Source organism: Pavona decussata, unplaced genomic scaffold, assembly GCF_977016875.1.
Source record: "Pavona decussata unplaced genomic scaffold, jaPavDecu1.1 SCAFFOLD_9, whole genome shotgun sequence".
Classification (NCBI taxonomy): Eukaryota; Metazoa; Cnidaria; class Anthozoa; order Scleractinia; family Agariciidae; genus Pavona; species Pavona decussata.
In genome coordinates this window covers 642,471-654,649 of record NW_028145432.1, presented here as the reverse complement: position 1 = coordinate 654,649, position 12,179 = coordinate 642,471, and the positions used below count along the sequence as shown (strand labels likewise).

The 12,179-nt window shown below is 38.8% G+C and overlaps 1 protein-coding gene across 1 annotated transcript in view; it reads right to left on the bottom strand.

Moving 5' to 3' along the window:
• LOC146488408 (guanine nucleotide-binding protein-like 1) overlaps positions 1-12,179 on the bottom strand; it is a 33,118-nt gene that overhangs the window by 20,646 nt on the left and 293 nt on the right. Inside the window, exons 2-15 of the mRNA XM_085117282.1 lie at positions 11,951-12,110; positions 10,539-10,626; positions 9,931-9,976; positions 9,562-9,713; positions 8,572-8,643; positions 7,634-7,711; positions 5,656-5,788; positions 5,203-5,295; positions 4,084-4,182; positions 2,684-2,749; positions 2,540-2,592; positions 1,474-1,599; positions 429-615; positions 9-71 (exon numbers count right to left, since the gene is read on the bottom strand). Of these exons, the coding sequence (XP_084973408.1) occupies positions 9-71; positions 429-615; positions 1,474-1,599; positions 2,540-2,592; positions 2,684-2,749; positions 4,084-4,182; positions 5,203-5,295; positions 5,656-5,788; positions 7,634-7,711; positions 8,572-8,643; positions 9,562-9,713; positions 9,931-9,976; positions 10,539-10,626; positions 11,951-12,110 (1,416 nt within the window). The remainder of the gene's footprint in view (positions 1-8; positions 72-428; positions 616-1,473; positions 1,600-2,539; positions 2,593-2,683; positions 2,750-4,083; positions 4,183-5,202; positions 5,296-5,655; positions 5,789-7,633; positions 7,712-8,571; positions 8,644-9,561; positions 9,714-9,930; positions 9,977-10,538; positions 10,627-11,950; positions 12,111-12,179) is intronic.

The window sequence follows — 12,179 nt, the reverse complement described above, 5'->3', positions numbered from 1 at the left end:
CAACTTACCTGCTCGATAAACATCAGGTCGGCCCGCCTTGGCTGTTAGGAAACCTCGTTTATGGGCCCAGGCTGAAGAGAAAAGTGTTGTAGACAGTTACGCAGAATAATAAATAAAAATAAATAAATAAATAAATAAATAAATAAATAATAGCTAGGTTTTACACGGAAGCAAGCGGAGGCAACGAGAGTTGAGGAAAATTCAATGAAACCGCGCTTCTGCTCGGTGAATTAATGTTCAGGACTTATCCTCCTGTCGCACGGTAACAAACCTACATCACGTCCGCCAGGATTCGAAACCGGCGCACTTTTAAGAGACTTCTCTCGGCCCTCAAGTGCGCAACACTTCTTTCCACATTTCATAAGATTTTGGCATTTTGTTCTCGATCACCCAACTTGTTATTTTATTATCAGAGATTTCCTTCTTACCGTCACACACATCCCAGGCAGACCAAGGGTGGTTTTCGTCTCCCACCCCTCCCTCCCCATATGAGTCGTCTCTAATCAAGGGGTGGACCAGCCGCAGGAGATTAACCAGGGGCACTCGGGCAGCTAAATATCCTACAACGCTGTAAGGCTCCTGTACTTGAGAAATGGGATACATTCCAGACAGGATCTAAAGACAAGGCAACCAAGAGAAAAGGTCTTCATGTTATACATAACTGACGTTTCCAACGTGTGGCGCGTTCATAGTTGCCGCACACTGAAAGTTGCTGGAAACATTACTGAACCGCCAGTGGAAGAAGGTTTGTTGACTGGTACTTTGATGCCAGTCTTGCCCTTAAAAATCAGCGAAGGGTCTTCCTTTTTTTATTATAAAACATCCTTATGTATTTCTAAATACCGTCGAGTCCCTATCGAATTTGAAAAACATAAAAAATTCACTGTCCTTCCGTTACCTTTTTTTTCTTGCTTTCGCAATTCTTCGGCAGCAGATCCGACGAGAACTTTGTGTTTCATTGTCACCTCATTTACGTCATGTCATTCCCGAACAATGTACCGCTTCTAAGAATTTATCCTGACAGGGTTTCACAAATTTGGGAGTGGTTGAATTTGAACCTAACTGAAAACTTGCAAGACTCTTTGGCAAAGAAAAGCTTTTTGCGTTGAATTTTCCGCGAACAGAAGCGGGTTGCCAACTGCTAAGCAAACGCTTGGCCTTTTTTAGCTTCGGCTTGAAGCTGTACGTTTTTGTAAGGATGTCTTAGTCCATCAAATGAAAATCTACACTACAAGCAGTCCTTATTTTTCTTAGAGATAGTAAAGCGAGGGAACCACGCGAGTGAGCGCGAAAACTTCCTCCGGCGAGAAGAAGCGACGCGCGAGGAAAGTTTCGCGCGCGCGCGGCTTTCGCTTGCTTTACTATCTTCAAGAAGAATTAGCGGCTGCTCGTTCTTTCGAAATCCTTTCAATCTTCTTAACTTTATATTGCAAAACAAAGTAAACTAAAAACCACTCTAAGGCTGGTAAGTACCTGGAGCTGTTTACCAACAACAGAGGGAAATACAAGCCCTGGACAGTCGCACAGTCTGCCATTTGGCGTTAGAAATATGGTCTGGAAATGCTTGGTGTGACCTGGCGTACGAGACGTGCTCACCACCTGATGTCAAGAGAGAAGAGAGCAACAAACTGGAAGCTGTACAGGACACGCAAGGATGCAAAGATGCACGTGGTTGACTGATACGTACAGGGCTATTTCAATGGTGATTTTGTCACGCATAGAAACTGGTCATTGGTTGTATGTATGTAGAAACATAAACGTCTTACTCAGTAGTTAAAAGCCAAGAGTACAAAACATTAATTATTTCCTCTCAAAGCTTGCAGCAGATGTGCGTAGGGAGAGAAACCCTCATGCCCACTCTCTAGGTTGAGAATCACACTCTTCTAACAAAAAGTCACGAATCGTTCCACAAAGTCAGGAAATTTCAGTCGCCCTCGCTACCCGTTACACATAACAGAACCCTATATCTTCGATATTTTAAAACATATATATCATTAAAAATTGGCGAATTTGCTAACATAATGTGTGGTGAAATTGTCAGCGCTATTGATGGATTTTTGCTAAATCACACTTTCGGTCAGAAAATCAGAGGGTGTGTGGTTCAACACTAGGTTGGTCGCCGCATTATCGCGTTGTTTCCGTAGAGAAGAAACTTTCCTCCATATTGTGTCTCCCCACCCAGGTGTATAAACGGGTACTGTGGACAAAATTCCGGGGCTAACCTTACGAAGTACCACCTCATCCACGGAAAAGTAGCAACAGTCCTAGTTGCTTCTAGCTTAACAGAAAATGGATTAAGCTCCGGCCACAGGGCACCTCAGCCAGAGCTGCAACTTGACCTTTAGCGACATCAAAAATTGAAAAAAAAAGCACGTGTAAAAACGTTCTGTAGGCTACATGTATCCTTCCGTTTTCAGTAGGTTACCGTCAATTGCAAGTTCCGTTGGTGACTATAACACCCAGTGTGCTAGAGGTGTAGAAGCTTAGGCACAACAGAGGAAAAGTACAAAAAGACAAATTGCAAAGGCACGATACAAACCTTGTGTCCAACCAAGCCGTTAAGGACGGAAGATTTTCCAACATTTGGATGACCTGCGATGAAGGACGAGTTACCGATTAACTTATGTCATTTGACAGACTTAACAAACGACTTTGCAATTGGGTATTGTTTTGGATCACTCACCTACAAGGCCTAGCGTCAGGATGTTCTCATTCTGTTCGACATCCTCAAAACTGCTGCCTTCTTCCTCTACAAGGTAAGGCAAAAGATTCACTGAGAACGCCAGATTGCTTAGCAGTAACGGTGCGATTTAGAAGGCTAAAATAGTCAATTTAAAATGTTATCTGTTAAATTAGCACTTAGAAAAAAGTAAAATTGAACTACACCTAATGCCTCAATCTGGGAAAAACATTTCACTCATTGGTATGTATTTTATCAGAGCCTGCGTAGCAGGCGTAATGCTATGTATTTTTAGAATTATTGTTGCTCAAGTAATTATCACAGAAAATTTGTGGTTACCCCAATTTTCGTTTTGGATTCTTATTACCCTTGCTAAGTCTGCTTTTACCACATAGCCATAAACTATACAAAAACACCCATGCTTTCTATGACAATTTGGGACCTGTTACCAACCGTAAGTCTCAGCTTTTGGACCATGCGCAAGCTAGGCAAGAGTTTCCACTCAGACGTTTTCGCTCTCCAACAAAATGTAGAAAAGAGGACTGAAAAATTGTTCAGAAAAGTTTTAAAAAGGTGAGGTTTAAACTTTGAAGTGGAGGAGAAGGAACAGAGGGTAAGCTAAGCTTGTTAGAGTCTCTTTGGTGACTACTTCTTCAGAAACGAGTGGTGAGAACTATAGCTAAAACCCATTTCTATGCACATATTTATCCAATCTTTAGAAACCTTGGCATTTTAAAATTTCATGACATACACCTATTTCAATTAGGTTTATTCATGTACTCTTACCAAAACCGTACCCGTCCTCTAAAATTTGACTGTAAATTCACCTTACAGAAAGAAATTCATTCGTATCATACAAGAAACTCTCATTTATATCGTTTGCCTCTTTATCGAACTAACATCAAACAATTTTCCTTTGTTTACGAAGGACCTAAATTTTACAACTCTTTGTGTACCGAAATCGTCAGCTCGTCCTCCTCTGTCTCCTTTAAGAGAGCACTTAAGGCGTTTTTCTGTCATTAATAACTATTAGTAGTTTTCTTTTCATATTGTATCCGTCCGTTTGTAATTGTATGAAATTGTAATTGTATCCGTCGTCATGTTCTTATCTTCTTTTTTTATTTCATCTTGTAAAACAATAACTGAGGAGACCTAATTAATATAAGCTTCATAGTTTCCTTTAGGTCTCCTCGCCATTGTTAAATCTATTTCTATTTTTTTTTTCTGTTTTCATCATATTTGTGGTGTGGCAAAATAAATAAACTAAACTAAACTAAACTAAACTACTACACCCAGTGCTTGCAATCCAAGTACTAGGAATTTGAGTGCAGCAGAAGCTTTTGCAAATTGTGACAGCATTTGCAAATCGTGTAAAAAACAACTGTTCGCCACAATGATGATACCTTCAGATTCTTCAGAGCTGCCATAGTCATCATAAAGGATTCCCTCTTCCTCTCCTTTTTCCTGTTCACTGAGTTTTCTCTGCCAGCTGCTGAGGTCAACTGATTTTAAATCAAGAAGCAGTAAGTAATGATTCTTGTGTCACTGTTTTAAAGTAGAGTAATGTATTTAATGTCGATAACACGGGGATTGCGGGCGCAATCTCCCGAGCCAGGGGCCAGAGGCTACTGATAAAGTGCTTGACAATAATCCAGATCAAACTGGAATTTGGAAATGTTGGTTCTTGAGGAGGGGAGAAAACCGCAGTACCCAGAGGAAAACCTCCCAGAGAGAAGACGAGAACCATAACAAACACAACCCACATATGACGCCGAGTCCGGGAATCAGACTCGGGACACAATGCGGACGGGAGGCGAGTACTCTCACGACTGCACCTGTGTTGTACATCGCACAGCTAAAGAACATAATGTGGTATGTGGAATGCAGGATCAACAGCAAATTGCAGGCCTGTCATGGGATCATAAGCTTCTGGATTGACGTTTAGAAATCAGGGATTGAGCTGTGGAATTTCTTATGGAAACAGGGATCAAAACAGCTAAAAAATTAAAGTGAGAACTCTATGCGAGTTATCAAAACATGTATGCAAAGTTTTTATTGTTTCTTAAACGTTTAAGGTGCAGTGATAGACCAATATCGATATATGACAATTCGTACTTGGCTACGATGCTTAAAGGCATAAAACGACAGAAATTACATTGACGCTCATAGATGAATAATTACCTTTTTTCGTTTTATACCCCTAAGCCTCATAGCCAAGTTGTCGAAAGTAATTTCGCGTTTGCTTTGGTTTTGCATTACTACGCTCTGTGATTGGTTAACAAAACTCGCGCCACTACATCAACCAATGGGAATCCAAACCAAAACCAATCGTGTTTTGGCCGCACGCGTTTTCTTGCGCTTGGCACCAGTTACATGTATTTGCTTCGAATTCTAATTGGCTCGTTGTGTTGTTTACATCTGTTGTCATTGGCCAGAGTAATCACTTCGGTTTTGGTTTTACGACACTCAATTGGAAACCGCTCAAAAATTAGTTGATCTCACTGCAACGTTTTGTTACATACTTTTATCTCCCCACAATCTGTCACAAGCTTCAAGAAGAGTTCTGGGCCCAACAGGATAGAAACATCTTTTACGGCGGCGGCGTTTAGATAAAACTATCATGGATAACAACAAAAGTCAATACCAATGACATGACAACAGAAATGGACAATCACTCAAAAAAGAAAATGAAATCTAAATCCACCATTTTAAGGAGTTGTTCATGTTTCTACAGGTCATCAATCAGTTGCTTTTTTTTTGCAAATTTGGTGAAAAACCTAACAAAGTTGATCATGAAGTTCAGTGAAGACTTTATTTACTTGACACAATTTACTTCACTCTGAAGATGACTTCCACTCAGCAATGTCAGCAATGTCACCTCAAACAGTCCTTCTCAGGACTAGCAACACTCCCCTGGGTTCAAACCATTTACAGTTTTACTTATTTAAAGTTGTGAAATGTTTTGAATATCACACCTTTGCTTGGGTCTCTGTTGCGCTCACTTTCATCTTTAGGAAATGATGTAAAGCAAACAACATTGAGCTGTTCAAACTTGGACATGAAGTAATGCTTCCAAGCAGTCACAACCTCAGGAGGCACAAGATCTATCTGTCACAAATATATTTTAAAATGTAATCAATAACTATAAATGTAATAATTTATTGAAGGTTTTGGGCAAGAGGGGCGTAAATGCGTTTTTGCCTTAAAATCGAAATTGCTCCAAATAAGTCCACTGGTAGGCACAGAGACCAGTTGTCTTGTAAGAAACTTAGGCTGTGTCCACACTTGGTTCCTCAGGACATCTCCCTGAGTACAGTGCCCGAGTACGATTCTCGCTGGGCACTACACTCTGTTTTTTTTATAAGAACGTCGAGGTTGAGATTAACCAAAATTTTAAGAAAGTATCAAGAACATTCCTCAGGCTGAGAGTCGATTAAGAACGTTTTTATTTTGCTAATCTGCGTATAAAATCAAGGTACCAAATGTAAATTAACCAAAATACTTAATGGCAAGTAACAATGGTGACACACATCTCGGTTTGTCATAATCAGCAGTTCTTGTTCTGGGTTCCAACTGAATGAGGCCAAGTGCAAAGAACTTCGAATTGGATTCTCCAATAGCAACCACGATTTTGAACCCCTAGTCCTAAATGGTAAACCCCTTGAATTAGTCACCAGTGCCAAATTGCTAGGCGTGACCATTGGCCACGATTTTAAGTGGAACATGCACAGCTCTGAACTAATTAGAAAATGTTCCTCTCGTCTCTACTTTTTACGTCAACTCAAGAGATCCGGAGCGGCACCAAGTGAACTGTTGCAATTCTATGTGACATGTATTAGGCCCGTCCTGGAAATTACCCAAGTCCTGTATTCCATCGTTCTCTACCAAACTACATTAGTGTAGATTTGGAACGGATCCAAAGAAGGGCATTCAGAATCATCTATCCTGACCTGTCATATAGTGTAGCACTAGAAACAGTTGGCCTACCGAAACTTCATTAGAGGAGAGAAAAGATTTCAATGGATCTCTTTGACGAGATCGTCTTTAACCCCACCCACAGTCTCCATAGCCTCCTCCCTCAAAGTAAGAGTTGTAAATATGCACTGAGACGCAAAAGTGATTTCACTCTCCCCCTATGTAAGACCGAGCGTTTGAAGAACAGTTTTATTTTTAGCCATGTCTATAAGATGTAGATATTTTCTCATTTCCTCTTTGTTATTATATTTTTAGCCATGTCTATAAGATGTAGATAATTTTTCTTATTTTCTCCGTGTTATTATTAGAATTTGTAAATATCCCATAATTCAGCTTATGGCTGCAATGGTGTTTATAATAAAGTATCTATCTATCTCTATCTCAGCAGGCAATGCACTTTGATAGGTTTCCTGTCGCGTCCGGTGATTTACTAAAATACATGTAGTGTATACTATGTAATTTAAGAACATCTTAAACAATATAAACAATATAAACAATTAAACAATATAAGAACGTTCAGCCTCAGCTCCAAAATTAGACGTTCTTATAAAAATAAAAAACAGAGTGTAATCTGGATGCACCCTTTTATCAAGTATCCACGTCAGAAGAGATACCGACCCTTCACTGATTTCTATTCTTCAAAACTACCAACGCATCACTTAACTTGGTTCATTCTCACAACAATTATTGTAATGTGATGCCACATTTCATGAACCTAGTGCCCGGATGATGATAACAATAAAACGTCATAAATTTACTTTGTGGCTCCAAGTCAAGCTCTTTATTTCACTCTAAAATCTAAATGAAATACTTTGAAAAACACTACAACTTATTTACATATACAAATATGATTGTGTTTTGTATTGCTGTAAATTTAACAAATTGTGAGATGGAAGTTACTTTCATTTGCTTCTCACAACACATAAATGTCAGAAACATTTTTACCTATCTATCCAATATTATAGTGAACTATGTTACCTTATTTAAGACCAGCACCAATTTCTTCCCCAAGTCCTGCACAACATGACTGTAGAGTGTAGGAGGAAAATGAAGAACCTGGAAAGAAATACAAGCTACTTGTAAACTGGGCTGCAAGTAAGTGTTAAACCAAAAATCCAAATCACCTGTAAAGGGTGTCATTCTTAGGTGATAGTGTTGTGGAATATGTGCTATTAACAACAGAGGACAAAGAAACCCTGTTGGCCATGTGCCTGTGCGGTGCTACAGAATGCAGAAATGTGGAGGCCGCCGGGACAATGGGATGGAGAGCAGAATATCAGGAAAATGAACCAAGAGCGATAGGGGATGAGGATAGGAAAGAGGGGTTGGGAACTGGGAAACAAGGGGGGTGGGGCCTAGGAGACAAAGGTATGGAACTGAAAGAGATGGGAGTACGACATGGGAACTTGGAGAAAAAGGTACTATGGAACTGAGAGAGATGGGACAGGATATTGAGACAAGGGGTGGAAACTAGGAAACAAAGATATGGGACCTGAGAGAGAAGGGGAGGAGACTGAAAGAGATGGGGTGGGAGCTGGGAAAGAAGAGGGTGGGAACCAGGAGAAAAGGGCGAAAGGTTTTGCTTCACCTCATGGACGATGGTGGAAGGTGTGGCGAAGAACCATGCTAAGTGGAAGGAAATAATTAAGGGCTTATCAACCACCTGGAGGTGTCATGAGAATGATGATGATGACCTCCACAAACAATATTACCAACTACGCAGGCACAGGTAGTGGGATGGTCATACTACTTGCCCCCCACCCAAATTTTAGAAGCAAAGAATAAAGCTCAACTGGAATTTCCTGGGAGGAGGGAGAAAGCAAAACAAGAAACCTTCCCTTGGGGCAGTATGGATATTTTCTGGAACTGCACAATTATTGTCATACCTATATATCATGAATGTAAGGGTCACTTACAGGATGTCGAATATCTGTAATAAGGACAACAATGTCGGCAACTTCTAAAACTCTCCACAGCTGTCTCCATGTCTGCATGATAAACAATGGAAAAACTTAAACAGCTTTCTTCCAGTTCAGTGCAAAGATTTAACATTCCCAATACTTTTATTGGGCTGATTTAGCAACAGAAGGGGAACGTCAGTTGACAACGGCGCGCGCATCAAGAATACCCATATATGAGTCAAAATAGACTCGCATCCAGACTATTCCGCGCGCTCCCGCGTCCTCAAATGACGTTCCCGTTCTGTTGCTAAATCAGCCTAATGTACATTTTCACAAAATGCATCATATATCATAAACATGGAAACATTTTTATAGATGACACAGATCTAATAAACAAAAAGTAATGAACATTAGACAAAGATCTGTATTTTTTGAGGGTCATAGTTAGAAAACTGTTTACAACAGATAAATTTATTATGCCTTCCTCTTGAATAAATAAATTTTTTTCTTAAGTATTGTATTATTGTATTGAAAACTTATGTTTTTAGAAGAAAACATATCTTACAAAACTTAAGTCACTTTTCATGGGTGCCACACTTACAAATTACATGTATAAATATTTTTTATTGCATTCAACATAGAAAAAATGCACTGTTTCCTAATTGTGTTTGGAGTCTAGGTTGCATGGGACAATGAATGAATGAATGAATGGATGTTGGGAGGCATATCTGGCATCCCCCGCAGATTTTGTTGGGGACACATGACATCATCACCAACTTGGCAAAAGAGAGAGAGCCTGGGATCAAGATCATTGAATGCACTCTCTGATCTTTAATTATTACTAGTTTATTTATTTATTTTTTTATGAAGCTGTATCAGACTCTTGATTTCTTTTGTAAGACTAAGAAAGCCTCAGGATTCCAGAAAAATTGCCAGCAAGTCTTGACCATCTCCCAAATTCTTGAATTTCCCATTCACCCTCCACAAACATACTGCAAACATTACCTCCAAGTTCCGCTCAAAGTAACTCAGTTCTGAGAGCTTGCATTCCTCATAAATCTTGTCCAAAAAGTTCTCAAACATCTCTTGCTCTGATTTCTCTACTTGTTCTTTGCTCATATTATAATTCCATGGAGGCCGTTTTGGCATATCCAACACTGAAAATATCAATTGAATATTTATTAACAATCAAGTAGTATTTGATTTAGAAAAACTTTAATTATTTTAAAAAATAATACATTTAATATAAATAATTAATACTTTGCAATAGACAGTGGAAAAAAACGAATTATAGTCTGAATTCACAGCCCCTATAACCCCTATTGATTATTTTAAATGGAATAATTTTTCTTTTTACTAAATAGAAATACTAACCTGACCCAGGCTTGTATGTAGTTTCTAAACTCACTTCAAGAGTCTCCTAGAATTGAGAAAGCAAAACTTCATTTAAATCAACCCAATTAAGCCACTGATAGTTACAGCTGGAGATCATAATTGATAGGCCAGCTAAAATCAAGGCTAGGTGCAAATGATTATGTTTGGTTTTATTGATATTTAGTTGATAAGATAATTTGGTCACTGTACAGAGATTGGAATGCTGAGTCATTTTCGAGTGTTAGCCCTTTGTTGGAGCACCACGTGGTGCCTTCACTGTCTGGGTGGTTAAAGCTGTTGCACAGTTAAATGGGGAGCTCATGCTTATGAAACCTTGTTATGACAACAATGGTGCTGTGATTTACTTTGGAAGGGCTGCGACTGTGCACAAATCCTACTAGAATTGAATACCTTTAGTTAACAGGAACCATTCTATTGATCAGTTGCTCCAACTCATTTCAAAATCAATTGTGATCGGTGCACTATCAAGACCAAAAATGCTGACAAAAACATAATTAATAATAACAAAGAAGTTTGTGTGTGAGGCTTCATAACCATGTCCATTGCCTTTTATTAACTGTGGCTGTTGTAATCATGCGAACACAAACCTCTGCAACATATTCAAGGGGTTCTTGTGCAGCCTTTTTTCTTGCTTCAATTTCAGCCTTAGATTCACGATCAAACTGGAGACGGTATCTGAAAAACACAAAAGTCAAAAATTTCCTCAGTGCTTTTAATAATAACCACTCTGTAATTTCCATTCTTATGACATTGATGGACATTTAAGGGAGGCACTTATTGTTATGTAAACACATTGCTTCTACACAGGTTAAAGACACACTGTAAGAAGCTTGCTAATGTGGCTCAATGTGTAATTCCAGAAAAGATCCATACTCCAAACCCCATCTACCCCCCTCTCCCCTACTCTGCAGTACACTATCTCAATTAAGTTAATTAATCCCTCAGTATAATTAAATGGTAATTAAGGGAAGTTGTAAAACAGTAAAACCCTCAGGTCAAACGACACAATCTTTTTTGATAGTAAATGATAGTTGATGATAGTTATTGATTTACTCCCACACTCATTTGACCACCAACTATCATGCACTATCATTGGGTAACATCAACTTTCGTTCACTTTGAGCATGTTCAAATTCTTCATGATAGTTCATGATAGTTGTTGCCATAAATTGACCATGCACATGATAGTTGATGATAGTTTTTCAGTCAACTGTTTTCCGTTCTCTTCTTTGACCTTTTGGCTTTCTGGATTCATTTTTCATTTAAGTTCTTCCAACAACTGAAGGAAAACCACCCTCTTTTGCTGAAAAAAAGTTCATCCGATGAATGCTAAGTTTTGTAACTTAATGCCATGCCATGTTATGCAATGTTTACACTCAGCAGATGCCTGACAAAAGACTGGGTCATGGTTAACTATCGTTGGCTATCATGAGTTTCTAGCTTTGAGCTGTAGACCACTAGCTTGATGGTGGATAATAGCTGATGATAGTTTTGACTATCATTGACTATCATGCGTCACTTGACCAGGGCAGTTAAAACTGAATTGGATGACCTCATCACCTGTTTGGCTTCCAGCTGCTGCTGGGAAAAGTTATATTACATTCAGGTCAATTTTCTTATTTATTAATTTTTTTGAAAAATTATTGCCAAAATCTGGATTGGTCAGAGTCACAGTAACAGAGAAAAAATGGGTTGGCCTTACAGTGTCTTATGTTTTTACCATTACTTAAAAGGTATTTTTTCAGCTGTGTTCACCTGTTCAAAATCAATTTCTTAAGTTGCACTATGCAAGACAAAAATGTAAATTTAAAGTCAATAAAAAATTAGCAAACCAATGCGTTCAGCGTAATATTCATTCACCATGATAAGCTAAAAGCTTAAATTTAATTTTATATTTATTATTGTTCAAAAAACTCAAGCCATTGCGTCCAGGAAACACTTAACACTGATTGACAACGCGAATTCCTAACAAGATCAATCATTAAACATTGTCTCGTACCTATTTGGATCGTGTTTTTTGTGTCTGTCTTGTCGAGCAGGCTGATTGTGTAGTTTGACAGTAATGTCCGAGTCTGGCGATTTTAGATCTCCAATCTCCGATTCTCCCTCTCCTTCTGTATCCGCAGAATTGCCATCGTTGGAGGACTTGTTTGCCTCCTCTGTAGATTTAATTTTTTAATTTCAAAATAATAAGCTTAATTTAAAGAAAACAGTTCTTATCCGAAAAT